This window comes from Amphiura filiformis, chromosome 4 (genome assembly GCF_039555335.1).
Source record: "Amphiura filiformis chromosome 4, Afil_fr2py, whole genome shotgun sequence".
NCBI classification, from domain to species: domain Eukaryota; kingdom Metazoa; phylum Echinodermata; class Ophiuroidea; order Amphilepidida; family Amphiuridae; genus Amphiura; species Amphiura filiformis.
The window spans coordinates 72,444,763-72,461,899 of NC_092631.1; the positions used below are offsets into that span (position 1 = coordinate 72,444,763).

The window sequence follows — 17,137 nt, forward strand, 5'->3', positions numbered from 1 at the left end:
ATAGTTTAGCAAAAAATTCTTCTTAGAGCAGATCTCCTTCTTTGAAAGTTTCAAAACAAACCAAGCCCTCTTTCAGCTTTGATTATCTCAAAGCTTTTTCTCACCCTCATGTGGTATTAATTTGTACTTCTCTATATATACTAGCTCTCTAATATGCCTCCAGAAGCAATTTTACCGTGTTCAAGGTATGGGAGGGGGCATATTAGAGAGCTAGTATAGCGTCTTCCAAAATATATCAACACTCTATACTAACTCTCTAATATGCCTCCAGAGGCGATTTTACTGTGTTTAAGGTATGGGAGGGAGGCATATTAGAGAGCTAGTATATAGTGTCTTCCAAAAGATATCGACACTATACTAACTCTCTAATATGCCTCAAAACGCGATTTTACTGTGTTTAAGGTATGGGAGGGAGGCATATTAGAGAGCTAGTATATAGCGTCTTCCAAAAGATATCGACACTATACTAACTCTCTAATATGCCTCCAGACACGATTTTACCGTGTAGCGGTAAAGGAAGGAGGCATATTAGAGAGCTAGTATATAGAGAGAGTCCAAATTAATACCCGCCCGGAGGTTGAGAAAAGGGGATTTCTTTTGGGGGATAATCTAAGCTGAAAGAGGGGCTTGGTTTGTTTTGGGGGGCAACTACAAAGAAGAGTGATCTACTCGCAAGAAGAAATTTTTTGGCCCGAACGAATATGCCTCCAAAAGTCCAAACTAATATGCCTCCAGATGCAATTTTACCGTGTTAAAGGTATGGGAGGGAGGCATATTAGTTGGGACTTAGGGTTAGGGTTTAGGCTAAGGGATATGCTTAAAATTATGTTACAGCTCATGATGATGGCGTACCTAGTCAACCCTAACCCTAATTCAACCCTAACTCTAACCCAAACCCCTTCTACCAAACCTACGTAGGCCTACAGGGATTAAATTGGAAAACAAAATTATATAGGCCTATATCTATAAATTATATTGACCTACTGCAGCTAACGAACCACAGCGCAATGCATTATGGGATTGATTTGCTATGCGTAATGGGAAGGGTATCACAATCATTTATTAACATGGGTTTCACTGCGGCGTTCAGTCAAGGACACACTCTGTGGACGTGTGCGTTCAGTCGTAAGCGTAAATATTGATCGGGATGGTACGGCATACAGGTGAACTTTTTTTCAGTAAGCTAGGGGGTCTTTTTTTTTAGCGGAGGCATATTAGAGAAGATGGCCACAATGAGGAAATACATCATGGCGGGAAGAAAAAGTTATATGACTTCTTGGACATTCCACTTTGGCTCATGTCTCGAGTTGAAGATTGAATACGATGACATGAGAACAGACTTGGTAATTTGGTCTTTCAATACCTTGAATTATTTTTTTGGAGTGTTAAGTTGTTTTGACAAATGAGTCGGCCTATTTTTGTTGTTGGTGTCGATCAACCCTCTAGAGCCGACTTCGATGGCAATTAACGAGCAATCATACCCGGCGTCGGTAATGTCGGACACCAGGGAAGCGTACCGATCATGTTTGATAGAATTGGCTTTACCTATGTTCGGCTCAAACGGCACCGACTTTTCAAAGAGAATGACTCGCTTGTCTGTTGGCCAAAATAAAACAATGTCAGGTTTTTGGGCTGTGGCAATTATTTTGTACCTCTTTGAATGTGGATAGAAATATATGAATAACATTATTGTGTCTCCATAAGTATCTATCCAGCACACTTTGACAATTATTGAGTATATGAAGTAAGGTACCTTTTTCATAGAGAGGACAAGTGTCAAAAAGTCTTTTGCCCCAGCGTTTTAAATTTGTAAAGGAAGGTAGGGTATCTATGGAGGCGTTAATAGCCAATTTTAACACACCTTTGGGTAAAGAATATATCAAAGATTTCCAGGTTAAATCGGTTTCACATTTTTCCAACAGCTTAGGGATATCCCCTTGGCTCAAGAGGGGCTCAACAACAGATTTCCAATAGTTATAATATTTGTACACGTTGTTGATATTCAATATGACAACAATTGAGCCTATGTACATGGTATCTACCAATCAAATACATATAGGCCATTGCAATTGAGAAGATTGATGGTCCATGGCTGGATGTAGATTCTGCCTTTGCAAAATGTGAGAACATGCTGTTCTTGTTTGATGAAAAGAACTATTTGCACAAACTTTTGGATCATGATGGGATTTTCAATTGACTGATGTTATAAAAAATATAAAAATATTTCTGTGCAAGCCTCCAAATAAGGCGGACTCATCAGGCAAAATGCTCTTAAAAAGAGGCAACAACACGCTTAATTGCAATAAAGGAAAATCCTGAGTGACTGCCGCAAAAAAAAAAAAAATCCTGAGTGACTGCCCGCACAATTTTTGGTTTATTTTGAGGCCTTCTTCTGTGTTATAGTGTACATAATTTTGGAATCCAAAGCAATAACATTCGTAGTTATCACAGACCAACAGTATTTCACATTTATTATCTTCTCCTCCAGGTCCAGGAAACTCCTAGCAGAACAACTAGATCCACACCTCAAAAACCAAGTAAACCATCAAGCCCAGTGAAGAAGTCACCCCAGAAGACATCACCAACTGGTGCTTCGCCCAAAGGTGATGGGGATAAGCGTAGAGGTAACCCTGGTTACAGGAGTTATCTGAATAGAGAAGGTCCAAGGTCACTTGGGGCTAGAGAGATACCAGAGGTAAGATCATCCTAAGACAAAATGTGAAAAACTATCCTTGTATAATTGGAGCTGGAGATAAAAAAAATATTAGTTCGCATCTGACTATCAACTCCCCACAGCCCATGATTGGCTATAGCATGTAAAAGGATGATTGGTTCAACTGGTACCTTCATTGGAGAAAGCGAATCACACAAAGTGGCATCGTTGATATATTTCATTCAAGGAAGAAGGTTTATGAGCATCCTCAAGCAATACTTTACTTGTTATATGTCCTAACTACATGCAAAACACAAATTCAAAGCATTTTTCACAAAGTGCAAAATTCACAGTTGAAATGCTGTGCGAGTTCAACACCGCCTATATCCCACATGCCATTACCCGCAATGCACTTAGATCTGAAATATCAATATCGCTTATTGACTCAATGGATTTGGTCGTATGCCATGAACTGGGTACGCTAAAATGGGGGAGCCATTACAATTCAACTTTTTTTTCAAGTTTCATTCTAGATTATTCTTAAAGTACTTGACTGTGTTCAAAGTATTTGGTATCAATTTATTGCTAGAAGTCTGCTCTAAAAAATAAAACCATTTCCAGCCCATTTGGACTAGTATTGTGAGAGTTATAGTAAAACATCTTCAATTGGGTAACGGGGGAGCCGGCGGTGGGGGATTCCATAGACATTACACACAAACAGGGCTAAAATGAGTCGCCTATAAATTTACATAAGTAGAGAAATAAAACACCTGTGGGTCTCTGATTTCACATGCACTTCGCTGAATGATAGATCTAACTTGTGATGCAAACATGATGTGCATTAATGCAATTAATTAATTAGTTAATTGGTTGTTAATTAGATACAAATTTTGACAACTTTTTGTCAATGTCCGGCCATTCTGCGCTCGCACATATACCACAAAACAAGGTAGAAGTAACTTGGATTAACTTGATTTTAATTTAAAAGGAATTTTTATAAATATCTCCTTTTAATTACAGTTTGGTATTTCAAATATTTAAGATAAAGAATTAAGCATTTATTATCAAATTTAATGACCGGTAGAAGTTGTTTGTCACCCGAGATCAAACCTGTTGCATTTGAGCGACAAGTGTAGGGAATTCAAACAGGAAAGGGTGTACAAACAAGCTAAGCATGATTCAAATGTGGTTATTCCAACAGGTTGTGTTCTTTATGTTGGAATAGGTATGATATGAAAACAATAAATTTGTACTTCGGGTTCAAGACCATGAAGACATTATGTGCTCAATATCCGCCTAATAATATACCATATTTAAAGTCACCCTGTATAGTACCATTTTGCATAGAGATGACAAATAATATATGTACTTTTGCACAGTGTTCAAAGGGTCATTTAATTACATAGAAGAAAATGAAGTTTGTATATTCCATAAAGTTCTACACTTACTACATTAAACCTGTTTGATTTTGATGAATTTCGTACTATTAATGAGTCAAACATACACAGATCACCCTGTATAATATGTTGATCACCCTGTATACTTATATTTGAGTATAACTGTGGGCAGAAACCCATGACCTATGTATTTCTCTTTGAAATATAGGACTGCTACTTGAATAAAGAACTTAATCTTCAAAATAATTTTTTTGCATAAAAAAATATAGGCAAATTTGACCACCCTGTATGTTCAACACAGAAAACCACCAGTCGCCCCCTTTATTATTTTTCTGTGGGCCATTGTCATATCTTTCAAAATCCACATCTTTTTTGACTTGCACATTTTGGTTGGAAAAGATGACGCAGGTATATCAAAATTACAAAATATGTATTTTTTTTTATGTTACACCCTATAGGAATTTTACCCACCCTGAATATTGGATTATTTTTGCCATATCTAACATCCTTGTAGTATAAGCTTTCCAAAAATGTATACTTGTATACACTTTAAATGTAAGGAATAAAAGTTATGCTTACTTCGGTACATATTGGTGACGTTTATGTCATTTTTCAGTGTGTAATATTTTTTGTACCCAGTTCATAACATACGACCATTTGGGTATGTAGACAAACAAACAAAAACTGTGACATTAGCAAATCCATGTGGGACAAAGGGAGTAAATAAATAATTTGAGATTGTTGATTTTACTGCAGAGAGTATAATTTCATACTAAAAGCACATTTTTTTATTTGTAAATAATATGTTTTAGGGGGAGGAAGGTTGCCTAGATGGTCTTACCTTTGTCATCACTGGTGTGTTAGAATACGTAGAGAAAGATGAAGCTAAATCACTGGTGGAAAAACACGGAGGCAGAGTAACAGGCAGTGTGAGCAGGAAGACTAGTTACCTGGTTGTGGGAAGGGATGGCGGAGAGTCTAAAATGCAAAAGGTGGGTTTTTAATGTGATATTTGAGATGTTGCAGATGAATGATAGATGGTGGTCATGATGTAACTATCTGGTCATAAGTACTGCCATACCAGTACCACGGAAGGTAACTAAACTGAAGTTGTAGTCAATGTTAGACTTGTCAGAATTATGTATTTATGTAGGGCAATTGCCTATATAGTGAACATGTTGAGAAGAAATTTTGAATATCAACTCAAAATGGTTGCATTGAACCATTTTGTATTCAAGTCCGTAACTCTGCAGTCATGTATGTCAAACTAAAAAATTTTACACAATTAGAAGAGTGAACAAATGGTGAAAACAAATTGTATTTGACAGTTCTCAATCTGAGTGGAGCATATCAGTTCACTAATATGGGTTTGCCATGTTGTATTTGCAGGCACAAGATATGAATGTTAAGCTTATTAATGAAGAGGAGTTGTATGATCTGATTAAAACCAGACCGGGCAAGAAAGGAAAGAAACCAGAAGCGCCTAAACCACAGAAGGTAAGTATGTGATGACTGATGAGATCAAGTTAAATGAGTGTGTTTGTCACAAGAATTGATTGTGAATTTGACCAATTGTCACATCCTTTCTTGTACTCCATTGGGGTTGGTCTTGTGAAAATGATAGTATCCAATGCATGGCAACTGCAGTTTTGATTTCAATTACAGCATGACTTTGCATGATAAAACTTTTGGTTCCAAGTTGGTATCTAAAATGTCAACTTGTGTGTAACTCAGGGTTGTAGCTACACTGGGCGGTGGTGGGCGGCAGAGCCCACCACTTGGTTTTGGAACCCATCACTCAGCTGCAATTTTAGCACTGGAGCCCACCACTCAAGAGTCCAAAATTGCACAATTTCATTGAACTAGTCAAGAATTTGGTAACAAATTATTGCCAAATATGTAAGATTTTCATCAAGTACCACCCAGCACTGAAAATATCCTAGCTACAACCCTGGTGTAACTCATATGACTTCCCTGTGTCACATATATTTGTGCTGTGTCAAGTTCCTAACTATAGACCATAGGTCCTTGGCCAAGCTATGTATTTTGCGGTCCAGAAGCTTGCATGCATATGTCCCTTTGTGAACAAATTATTCTGGTGCTGATCGGTAACATGTTTAAAAAACCTGTATTGATACTGCCACCATAAAAATAGCAGATTATCTTTTGGGTAAGATATTGCAATTAAATTTAATTCTTTTTTACAGAGTACTGCATCCAAAAAGCCAAAGCTGGAGGCCAGACTGTCTACTCCAAAACCCACACAATCAAGAACTGAATCCAGACTAACAGACTCTCCTTCATCAAGTAAATCCTCATCATTACCATCTGGCAAAACTGATGCCACAGTATCAAAGTCTGATAGCCAATCAGGAGAGTGTTTAATGTGGGTCGATAAACACAAACCTGATAATACAAAACTTATCATTGGACAACAAGGAGACAGAAGTCCAGTTGCCAAATTAAAGAAATGGTTACAAAGATGGCAGGATAATAATTTTGGTGCAAATAAAGAAAGAGGTAAGATTGTTTAAATGATTCATTTTGAACCCATACACCTCCTGTGGAAGACATCACCTTATGTAATCTCCCACAAAGGGGGATGTAGATTTCAAATGGAGCCACCCATTCAGGCAAGGCATGATGTCTAATTTGATCCTATAGCTCTATCAGTACGCAGGGGTGTGATTCTTCAGATTTTTCTTGAATTTTATTGATTTTCGGCCAGTTTTGGGGTATTTTAGCCCAATTTCATGTGTTTTTTAGGATTTTCTATTACTGTCAGGATATTTCACTTTGAATCACACCCCTGCAGTATGGTACCAGTAGCTCTTTCTACCATACCCTGAACATTTGCACAGTGCTTTTGAGAATCCTGGGACTGTAGGTGAGCCCTTTCTTTGAGCCCTATTAATTTTGGGTGTAGACAGTGTATTTTTTAAGAGAATTCCAAATGTTGACTTCTATCAGCCTTTTTAAAGAATGGCGGAACACAATAGGATACCAAACAGAAGATCGCTCATTGTGTCCGCTATTCTTAAAATTACAAAGTGCTCTTTGGATGTGTATTTGCTAAATCATGCCACTTTTCTTTTTGCTGAGGTGTAAGGAGATTGAAATTGACAAAGCAGTTTGTTTTACATGGGTACACATACCATAATTTTCAAGAGGTGCTAAAATTTACATTAGGCAACGAAAAAAAACCCTGTTCTACAGGCGGATGATTATTTCAAGTAGGGCCAGTCACAGTCAGTCAAGCATTTTTTTCTGGAGGCTAAAATTACCCTTAAATTTCACCAAAATCTGAAGATTTTTTGCAAACATTTGAAACATTTTGCAAACATTTCTAAACATTTTCAGTCATAATTAATCAATTTTGGCCCCAAAAAGACTGATTTTAGCAAAAAAAATTTTGTTTTTGTTTTAATTTCTCCAAAGGGCACATTTTGGGTCGGTCTGGCCGGTAGAACAGGGTTTTTTGTTGCCTTGATAAGTTTTTCATTGCGTAAAAGGCCTCTTTTTCTTTCATAATCCCTAAAGTGCTTATTTTATCCATACCAGTATGGAATTATCAAGTTTAGCTGTGATTTAGCTGATGAAACAAGGAAACTTACATAGGTGTAACAATTTACTTATCATATTTATAATCCAAACAAAGTTCTTGAAAAATTGTTGAATGAGTTTTGTATATGTCTCTTGACAGCCAAGAATAACCGTGATGAAGGGTTCTGCTTCAAAGCAGCTCTGCTGTCTGGTCCTCCTGGTGTAGGAAAAACAACATCTGCACAATTAGTGTGCCAGGTTAGTACATTGGGAAATCTGAATGGGCCTACAAAAATAAATGGATGTTTGTTACAATGTTATGTTGTGTTTTCCTCTCATATTCCATAGTTGTATATGGTCATTTTCACGGTAAAGGGTGTAACTTTGGATTTTAAACATTTTAATCCGTAGTGTTCTAATAAAGCCACATAATTCCATGATTTTTGGCCACATAAGTCATCTAGTTAGCAGCTACCTTGGGTAGCATAATCAGCTTTGGGAGTTACTGCGTTCAGTTTTAGCAGGCTTAAATGTACTTAATATTGCCATTTTGAAAAACTATAAAAAACAGTAACATTTTTGTAAAACCCTGTGTTTTCTTCAGTTAGTTCATGGATAATTTTTCTTATCCTGAAAGTACAGTCATATGTTTAGTAAACACTGCCACATTAGATTTAATTGTGAACAGCCCTGTATTTTTGAGAACCGGACTTTGATATTTGTAGTTTCGAGGCTTCATTTTCCGTTAACAATTGTTAACAAACTTTGTGGGTGTAGCTTTGGTTCATAATTCTTGGTTATTTCTTCACTTCTTCTTGATTCATAACAGTTGTTATCTTAACTTGAAATGGGTAACAAAAATTAGTCGATTTGCAAGCTTTTTAAAATTTTTATAAAATCTTGACTTCAAAGAGCCGTTTTTCCGTTAACTTTTTTGAAGCCTCCAAAACAAACTGTTCAGCAAGCTTGTGCAAATATAAATAAAAGAGCTCATCCAATCTATTTATCAAAATGTAGCAAAGTAGATCCTCAAGTCACATGTTTTTAAATCGTGGAGATATATATCACCGTTTGAAAATGGGACCCAATACAAACTTTCCGTTAACAACTTGAAGCCTCCGAAACAAATGAAGCATCCGAAACAACAATAAGATTAATTATCATCTATGCATATCTAAATTGGTGTGTTTCATACTGATATCTGCATTGTAATTATTACTTGATATGTGCAGAATGTCATAAATTTAAAAAAATTGACATTATGGTTAATGTTTGAAAAATATACTGATATCCAAAAAAGTCTGTTTCGGAGGCTTCACATGCAAAAAACACCATACTTAACAAATGGGTGAAAAAATTAACATGTGATAAATCTACAATATCTGCCGCATAGAATCATTGATTCAATATACACAAGAAAATAACAGCTTAGATGATCACAACACTGTTGTTTTCAAAAAACTACTTCTGCAATGTTTAACAATTGTTAACATGAAGCCTCCGAAACAAAAAAAATGACTTGCTGTGATAATTTAATTTTTGTCACAACTGAAATTCAATACTTAGAAGCAAAGCATGAAAATTGGTAAGTGTGATATTTTTTACCTATTTTTTTATGTCAACTTGTAGTGGTTAGCCAAATATTTTACTTTTATGATCACCTGTGTTGTTAACTGAAGCCTCCGAAACACAAATCGCTTGAATTGCCAATTCTAAAAAATAACTCCAATTTCTGTGAAACTTGGCTGGGAGGTTCCTTTCATCAAGTAGTATTTGTACATGAAGTTAGACATTCAAATTATTTTAGGAACCCAATTAAAACTTAAAAAATATGTTTAAGGTTTGGAAATTTCCATTGTAAATGACACTTGATGTTAAAAATTTTCAAAACTGCAATTACAAACATAGCAAAACATGGTGTAAAATTTAACTTATATATATATATATATCTGTTGACTTACTTTGGAATGGGATTTCACATGTATTCCAGCTTTCAAGTCATAATTTTCTGAGGTTATGTAAAATACATTTTTTCTTAGATTTTAACCAAAATGTTATGGAAATGTCAATTTTGTTATTAGAAATCAAAAGGTTTAAGCCTTGAAACATTATTTTACTGGAATTTAAGTTGCTTCTATGCATGATTTCAGTAAACAGAAACATATTTAAGTGGTTTGAAATTTTGACCCAAAAATCAAAAGTTACACCCTTTACTGTGAAAATGACCATATAGTAAACTGTTGATTTTTACAAGCTTTTCTTGTGAATGTTGTAATATCAGGGACTGTCTTTTGGAATTTGCAGGAGAGCATTAAATTGCTCTTCTGGAGCCTTCAAGTAGAGCTGTTTAGAGCATTTACAATAGAATGTTAAGGAGATAAAAGTCAACTAAGGAGAGCTAAAAATCACTCCTATATCATATTTAAGGAGAGCAGAAGTGAGCGATTGCTCTCGCTGTCCTCAAAAGGCAGTGCCTGTAATATCTTATGAGCACAGAAAAGCAATTGCTGCCAATGGCAATTATTACATTGAATGAATGAACCATTTGCAATATCACAAGGTCCAAGTAAATACTAGCAGTATCATAATGATTCCAGCATGCAATGCATGGTTATTTCACCCCCTTGTATTCTCAGTAATCAGTTGTCTTATTAAAAAAATTGTTTTCTTAACATGGAATTTCATCTTCTAGGAAGCTGGTTTCCTGTACCTAGAACTTAATGCCAGTGATGCAAGAAATAAGAAGAGTCTCGATCAAGTTGTATCAGAATATCTACATAACAATAATATTATGAGCTTCTTTGGAGGTCACAAGAAACAGGAAGAGGTCAAGGGTCATAAGCATTGCTTGATAATGGATGAGGTGGATGGAATGGCTGGAAATGAAGACAGGGGAGGCATTCAGGTAAGATTTAAGAAAGGGCATGATGCGAGGTCAAGGGTCATAAGCATTGCTTGATAATGGATGAGGTGGATGGAATGGCTGGAAATGAAGACAGGGGAGGCATTCAGGTAAGATTTAAGAAAGGGTATGATGCGAGGTCAAGGGTCATAAGCATTGCTTGATAATGGATGAGGTGGATGGAATGGCTGGAAATGAAGACAGGGGAGGCATTCAGGTAAGATTTAAGATAGGGCATGATGCGAGGTCAAGGGTCATAAGCATTGCTTGATAATGGATGAGGTGGATGGAATGGCTGGAAATGAAGACAGGGGAGGCATTCAGGTAAGATTTAAGATAGGGCATGATGCGAGGTCAAGGGTCATAAGCATTGCTTGATAATGGATGAGGTGGATGGAATGGCTGGAAATGAAGACAGGGGAGGCATTCAGGTAAGATTTAAGAAAGGGTATGATGTGAGGTCAAGGGTCATAAGCATTGTTTGATAATGGATGAGGTGGATGGAATGGCTGGAAATGAAGACAGGGGAGGCATTCAGGTAAGATTTAAGATAGGGCATGATGCGAGGCGGAGGTCTTGATTTTGTTTTGGGTAGGAGTATGCAGCTGGAGGGCATGGTGGCCTATGATTCTTAATCGTCAAGGTTGCAGGTTCAAGACCTGGTGGTAGTTCTGGTGTGTTGTGCTCTTAGACAAGGCCCTTTATAACCTCTTGTCTCCCTCCACCCAGGTGTATGAATGGGTACCAGTATCTGGCCCTGTATAAAGTGAAACAGACTTGTGCTGGAGAAATTGCAACCTCCCCAACATGTTCAGGGGAGTCTGGCCCAAATGCCAAGGAAAAAGAGACGGACACTTTGGTCTGGTCTGTTTCTGCTCTCACTTGATTTCATCTACCTATGTGGCTGGGTTTCTGAAAATCAAGAGACCAAAAATATATGGTTAATGGAATATTTGAAATGAATTCTATTCAAAGTGAAGCTAAATTTGCTAGATTTTAGGGAACGCAATCCAACTGGCATAATTTTGAGAAAAATGTCAAAGGTCAGAAAACACTTTTGATCAAAATCAACTTAGGTGGTCATAACTTCATTTTGTAGAATACAAAATGGTACAAATTGTACCAATATGGACCAAAAGGCTGTACATGTACATTGAAATTCAATTCTTTATGCTTTTGTAAATTTCAAAATTCCTAACATTTATTTTCCTTTGGCATTTGCAGGAGATGATCCAGCTGATCAAGAAGTCCGCGATCCCAATCATTTGCATGTGCAACGATCGCAGTCATCCCAAGATGAGGTCGCTTGTCACCCATTGCTTTGATCTCAGATTCCAAAGGCCAAGAGTTAAACAAATTCAGGTAGGTAGGATTAGCAGTAATTATTAATTAGAGAATAGAAATTAGATTTGTTTTTGTTTTGAGTAGCCGTGATCAGATGGTCGTAAACTTCTTGAGGATTAGCCTACTTGAGAGCAGTGTTATAGCCAACACTGCTACACCACAGACGAATTAATCTCTTAATCTCCCCACTCGGACGAAGTCATCTCTTACTGTTCTCTCAGGGTAAAAACACAACATCTTGGTTGTAACTTGTGCATTTTCTGAGTTTTTTTTAAAGATTTTTTGTGCCGGTCCGTGACCAGAGTTATATTTAAGCTTAGTGCCGGTCGGAAGACTCTGTGCCGGATATCTCCGACCGGCGTGGCTAGAATACTGCTTGAGAGTTGCGATTTGATTATATGTCAATTACTGACAGCGTTTCCACACAACTTCATCAAAGGCTGTAATCATCAAGTTTTGAAATTTCAAGTGGTGTGCCAAATTAAACGTATTAAATTGGTTAAGCTCAGCACTTGAGAATCCCAAAATTGCTTTTTTAAGGCGTTAGCACAAGAGAATCATTTGGGGTTCACTTAGGGATATCACAATAGAGTTCTTGAAGATAAATTTGGGGACAAACATATGGATTGGAATCGTCAAGATAGGTCACATAGTGGATTTCCCCAATTATGTCCCTATGTCCCTATTATGTACTTACTACTACTATCACTGGTGCAGCCATCTTGATATTTTGCTTCCACCCACCAACCCAACTCTGGTGCAGTTCACTTGTAATGCCAACAAAAAGGATGATATGCTCATATGTTTGGTAATAACTAATTATTCGACATGATTAAAATTTTCTTAACTTTCCAGGGAGCTATGATGAAAGTAGCCTACAAAGAAGGAATCAAGATTCCACCAGCATCAATGGAGAATATTATAATGGCTGCCAACAATGATATTAGACAGGTTAGTATGTGGTCTACATTACAGGATAGGAGATTTATCTATCCTTTGATATGTCCCAGATTCATAGCATGGTGAATTTATAATATAGCGGAGCATACAGGCTATTCAGTACACATCAGGCGTACTTGTATTAATTATCAATTAATCTGTCGGATGAGGTAATCATTTTTGTGTGCAGATTACCTACTGATCGAATGATTCCCACTTATTAAGGATAATCCTATTCTTTGATTCACCTCAAGTTCGGTAGTGACATTAATGCCTTTTGCAGACATGCCAACTACTGTCTGTTCAATTAGCTTAGATTCTCGTATTTTTAAGATATTTGAGAAAATAAAGAACTTTGGTCAAAGTCATCAAAGAAAAGTGTTAGCACAGCCTTAGACCCAATGTGATTTTAACTTTTCAAATTCCAAAGTTCAATTTAAAACCCCATTTCTTTTTCAATTTTGCCTCATTTTAGGTAGTTACTTGGGTCCACCAAAAGGGTTCGCGACCTTTTCACAAATCGAGTGGGACGGTCCATTCTCAACTTAGGGCATAGACCCTATCCAATTTAGCAAAACAATCTGTCTACCAATCTGTCCTGTCATTTCAATTGTAATACCGTTCCGGTTATTGGGTAGGATCTATAGGTGACAATGGTTCACCGGTTTTTGTTTACCTAAATTATATGCGCGACACGTTTTATGCATAACATTATGCTGAGCATTATTAAATAATGACATTAAAATTATGGATTTCGTTCTTATTTCAACTGGTTTACAATGTAAATCGAGTTTTGTTTAACATCATTCCTTTCCAAGAATATCAGCATTCGCTTGACATTTTCATATACAGTGATTTTACAAGAATTGTTTCTGTAACCTCGTTGTTTTAAATAATATTTTCTTGTACAACAGTTCTTTTGTTTCCAAATGTCCTTCACATAGTTTGTATTCAACAAACAAAACGAAATGAAAAAAAATAAATTGTAGTTTTATAATAGGCCTAGGCCTACACCTTCACAGACCCATTCACAAAATAAATAAATAAATAAATAAATAAATAAATAAATAAATAAATAAATAAATAAATAAATAAATAAATAAATTCACAGACCCATTCACACAATAAATAAATAAATAAATAAATAAATAAATAAATAAATAAATAAATAAATAAATAAATAAATAAATAAATAAAATAAAACAAACAAACAAACAAACAAACAAACAAACAAACTAACAAACAAACAAACAGGAATGTATTTATATAAGCTGGGCCTATTCCGGAAACCCTTAGTTCATCTTCACATTTTTATAATAACGTAATGTTTCAACAGTGGGGTTTCAACACAAATTAGGCCTACTGACAAATATAGCTATTTAGCTGGACAATACTTCCTGATGCGGATGGTCGAATAAATACTATCTCAGCGCATCTAATTATTATGACTTTCGTCCCCATTGCACTAAATGGATTGATTCAAAAAGTTTATGGTACCCGATGTTCTACGGCTTTTTATAAAAATATCGCGGGAAAAGACCAAAATTGAAAAGAAATGGGGTTTCAAATTGAACTTTAGAATTTGAAAAGTATAAATCACGTTGGGTCTAAGGCTGTGCTAACACTTTTCTTTGATGACTTTGACCACAATGTTTTATTTTTTCAAATATCTTAAAAATACAAGAATCTAAGCTAATTGAACAGACAGTAGTACGGTTTCATCGTATTTAGTACGGTAAAACGTGAAAAATACGGTAGTACGGTCACACCAAAAAAATAATGGAATTCCAGAATTTTAATCAAAATAATAAAATGTTGTGTCTTAAAAAGATAAACAGCTGCAAGATTAGACTATCGACTAAATTACTGGTATCATTTGACCACTTTCTTGGTCTGTTAAAGTGGTTGCCTACATCGTTTTTCTCTCGACTTTCGATGACGCATGCATATTAAAAAAATTATTTAATAGGCCTACACGATGCTTTCCGAAATAATTTTCTTCTGATTTACAGATTTGTCATGCACATTAATATTTTTTATTAACCACCTAATGATATGTCTTCTGAAGGTATTTAGTTAACTATTTAGCTCTATTGGTGCAAAAGAATAAGCCTAGAAGAAGGTTTCTGACCTCCTTTTACTTCCGACTTTCGCACGATGCATGATGCATGCACATTAAAGAAATATTTAATAGGCCTACAAGATGGTTTCCGAAATAATTTTCTCCTGACTGGCGGATTTTTCATGCACATTAATATTTTTTATTAAGCATCTTCATCTAACTGCTACACATGCTATGTCTTCTGGAGGTATTTAGTTAACTACACCAGGCACAAAAAAAGAAACTCGTCAGTTATATTCATCCTTGCTGTTCAATAACTTAATAATTTTGGATTATTCTGAAATATACATTTTGTTAATTGGACTTTTATTTCTCATTTGACACCCTGTTCGTGAACATTGAGCAAGAATTGACCAAGATATGTGCCTCCAAACTCTCAAACCCCAAAATGAAAAGTTGCAATTTTAACGATTCAATTGTGCCTGTTACACTGTGCTTTATTGATTGACCCGTGGTGCTTGTGTGGAATACAACAATGCGTTCCCATTGAAAATCGTTGAAAATGCAACTTTTGATTTTGGGGTTTGGGGCTTTGGAGGCGCATATCTTGGTCAATTCTTGTTCGTTTTTCACGAACAGGGTGTCAAATGAGAAAGCAAAGTCCAATTAGCAAAATGTATATTTCAGAATAATCCAAAATTATCAAGTTATGGAACAGCAAGGATGAATATAACTGACGAGTTTCTTTTTGTGCCTGGTGTATTTAGGTCTGCAAAAGAATAAGCCTGCAAGATGCTTTCCGACTTTGTTTTCTCAATGGTGCACGCAGTGGCACATTAATATTTTTAATATTTTTCTTTAACCATGCATAGACAACTGCTATAGGCCTACCCAGTACAGTCCTCTAATTGATATTGGCATTAAACTGTTTAATTTTTTTTGGAAAACATGAACAAAACCCGATGTTAGGCCTGCCGACTGATAATATAATGATGATGATGATTAATGATTTTCTGAACTTGAAAGTTTTAACAAAGCAACACATTAGAAGTAACAAAACCCAATGTTTCCAGAAATATATCAATTTGTTTGTCGACATACTTTATCCAATTTTGTGAGGTCAAAGGTCACATACAAGGTCGAAGGTCGACTGAGGTCACCAAATCTTTTAATAATTAATTTTCAACTGTGCATCACATATCCGAAAATCAGCTTGATCAGTCATGTGATTAAGGAAACATGACGACTTTAAGATGGCCGCTTTCCATGTAAAGTATAGCAAAGTAGCACATTCAATGAGTGATAACTTGTAAAGGAAGCATCTTTCTGTAGACCCATTCCATGTCAACTCCAGGGATGTGCACATAGCACCTCTTCAATTTTTTTTTTTTCTGTGTGGTGGTAGATATTGATGAAAGTAAAATCCGAAAATTTGAGCTTCATACTCCATTTCGTTTTCCTGTGGCATCAATTTGAAATTTAGGGGTCAGCGTAAAAATGTGTTACAGCCTTGAAAAGGCGACATTTGGAGGTCCATAAATGTATAAAGGAACCCTTTACAACTTTGAAAAGTATGTATCCTGGGGTACTTGTTTGTGTTGAATTCAAATCTGGCATCAGAAACTTGTACCTCCTTTACTTTCAAAGATAGTTATGGGGGCAAATGCAACTGTCCATTGGTTTTCAGGGGGGGGTCAAAAAATGTACAAAAATGTACAATTGGGGTTTTGCCATGGGTAATATCTCAGCTAAACAGTATTCTAATAGGCCTCAATATTGATAAGAGTAATGTCCTACCAAAGGGCTCTGACTGGCAAAAAATTGACACTAAAATTATTTTTACTTTTGGAGTTCTGACCCCCCAAAGTTGGTCCTGGATGGACGAAGTTGCATTTTGAGGGCCCTATATCTTTGAAAGTAAAGGAGTTACAAGTTTTCTGATGCCAGATTTGAATTCTACACAAACAAGTACCCCATGATACATACTTTTCAAAGTTGTCAAGGGTTCCCTTTATACATTTATGGACCTCAAATGTCGTCTTTCGCGTTGCGACACATTTTTTATGCTGACCCCCCTAAATTTCAAATTCATGCCACGGGAAAACAAAATGGAGTATGAAGCTCAAATTTTCGGATTTTACTTTCTCATCAATATCTACCACCACACAGAAAAAGAAAAAATTGAAGAGGTGCTGCGGTGCACATCCCTGGAGTTGACATGGAATGGGTCTGTATTGATTTATTACTTTGATGGAATGGTTCTTCGGTATTGCCAAATTTGATTGCAAATCCGCCGT

The 17,137-nt window shown here is 36.1% G+C and overlaps 1 protein-coding gene across 1 annotated transcript in view; it reads left to right on the forward strand.

The window, feature by feature from the left end:
* The window catches only part of LOC140151369 (replication factor C subunit 1-like), a 41,625-nt gene that overhangs the window by 14,795 nt on the left and 9,693 nt on the right, over positions 1 to 17,137 (forward strand). Inside the window, exons 8-15 of the mRNA XM_072173680.1 lie at positions 2,489 to 2,695; positions 4,863 to 5,042; positions 5,440 to 5,547; positions 6,258 to 6,570; positions 7,754 to 7,851; positions 10,286 to 10,498; positions 11,720 to 11,857; positions 12,695 to 12,790. Coding sequence (XP_072029781.1) covers positions 2,489 to 2,695; positions 4,863 to 5,042; positions 5,440 to 5,547; positions 6,258 to 6,570; positions 7,754 to 7,851; positions 10,286 to 10,498; positions 11,720 to 11,857; positions 12,695 to 12,790 — 1,353 coding nt within the window. The remainder of the gene's footprint in view (positions 1 to 2,488; positions 2,696 to 4,862; positions 5,043 to 5,439; positions 5,548 to 6,257; positions 6,571 to 7,753; positions 7,852 to 10,285; positions 10,499 to 11,719; positions 11,858 to 12,694; positions 12,791 to 17,137) is intronic.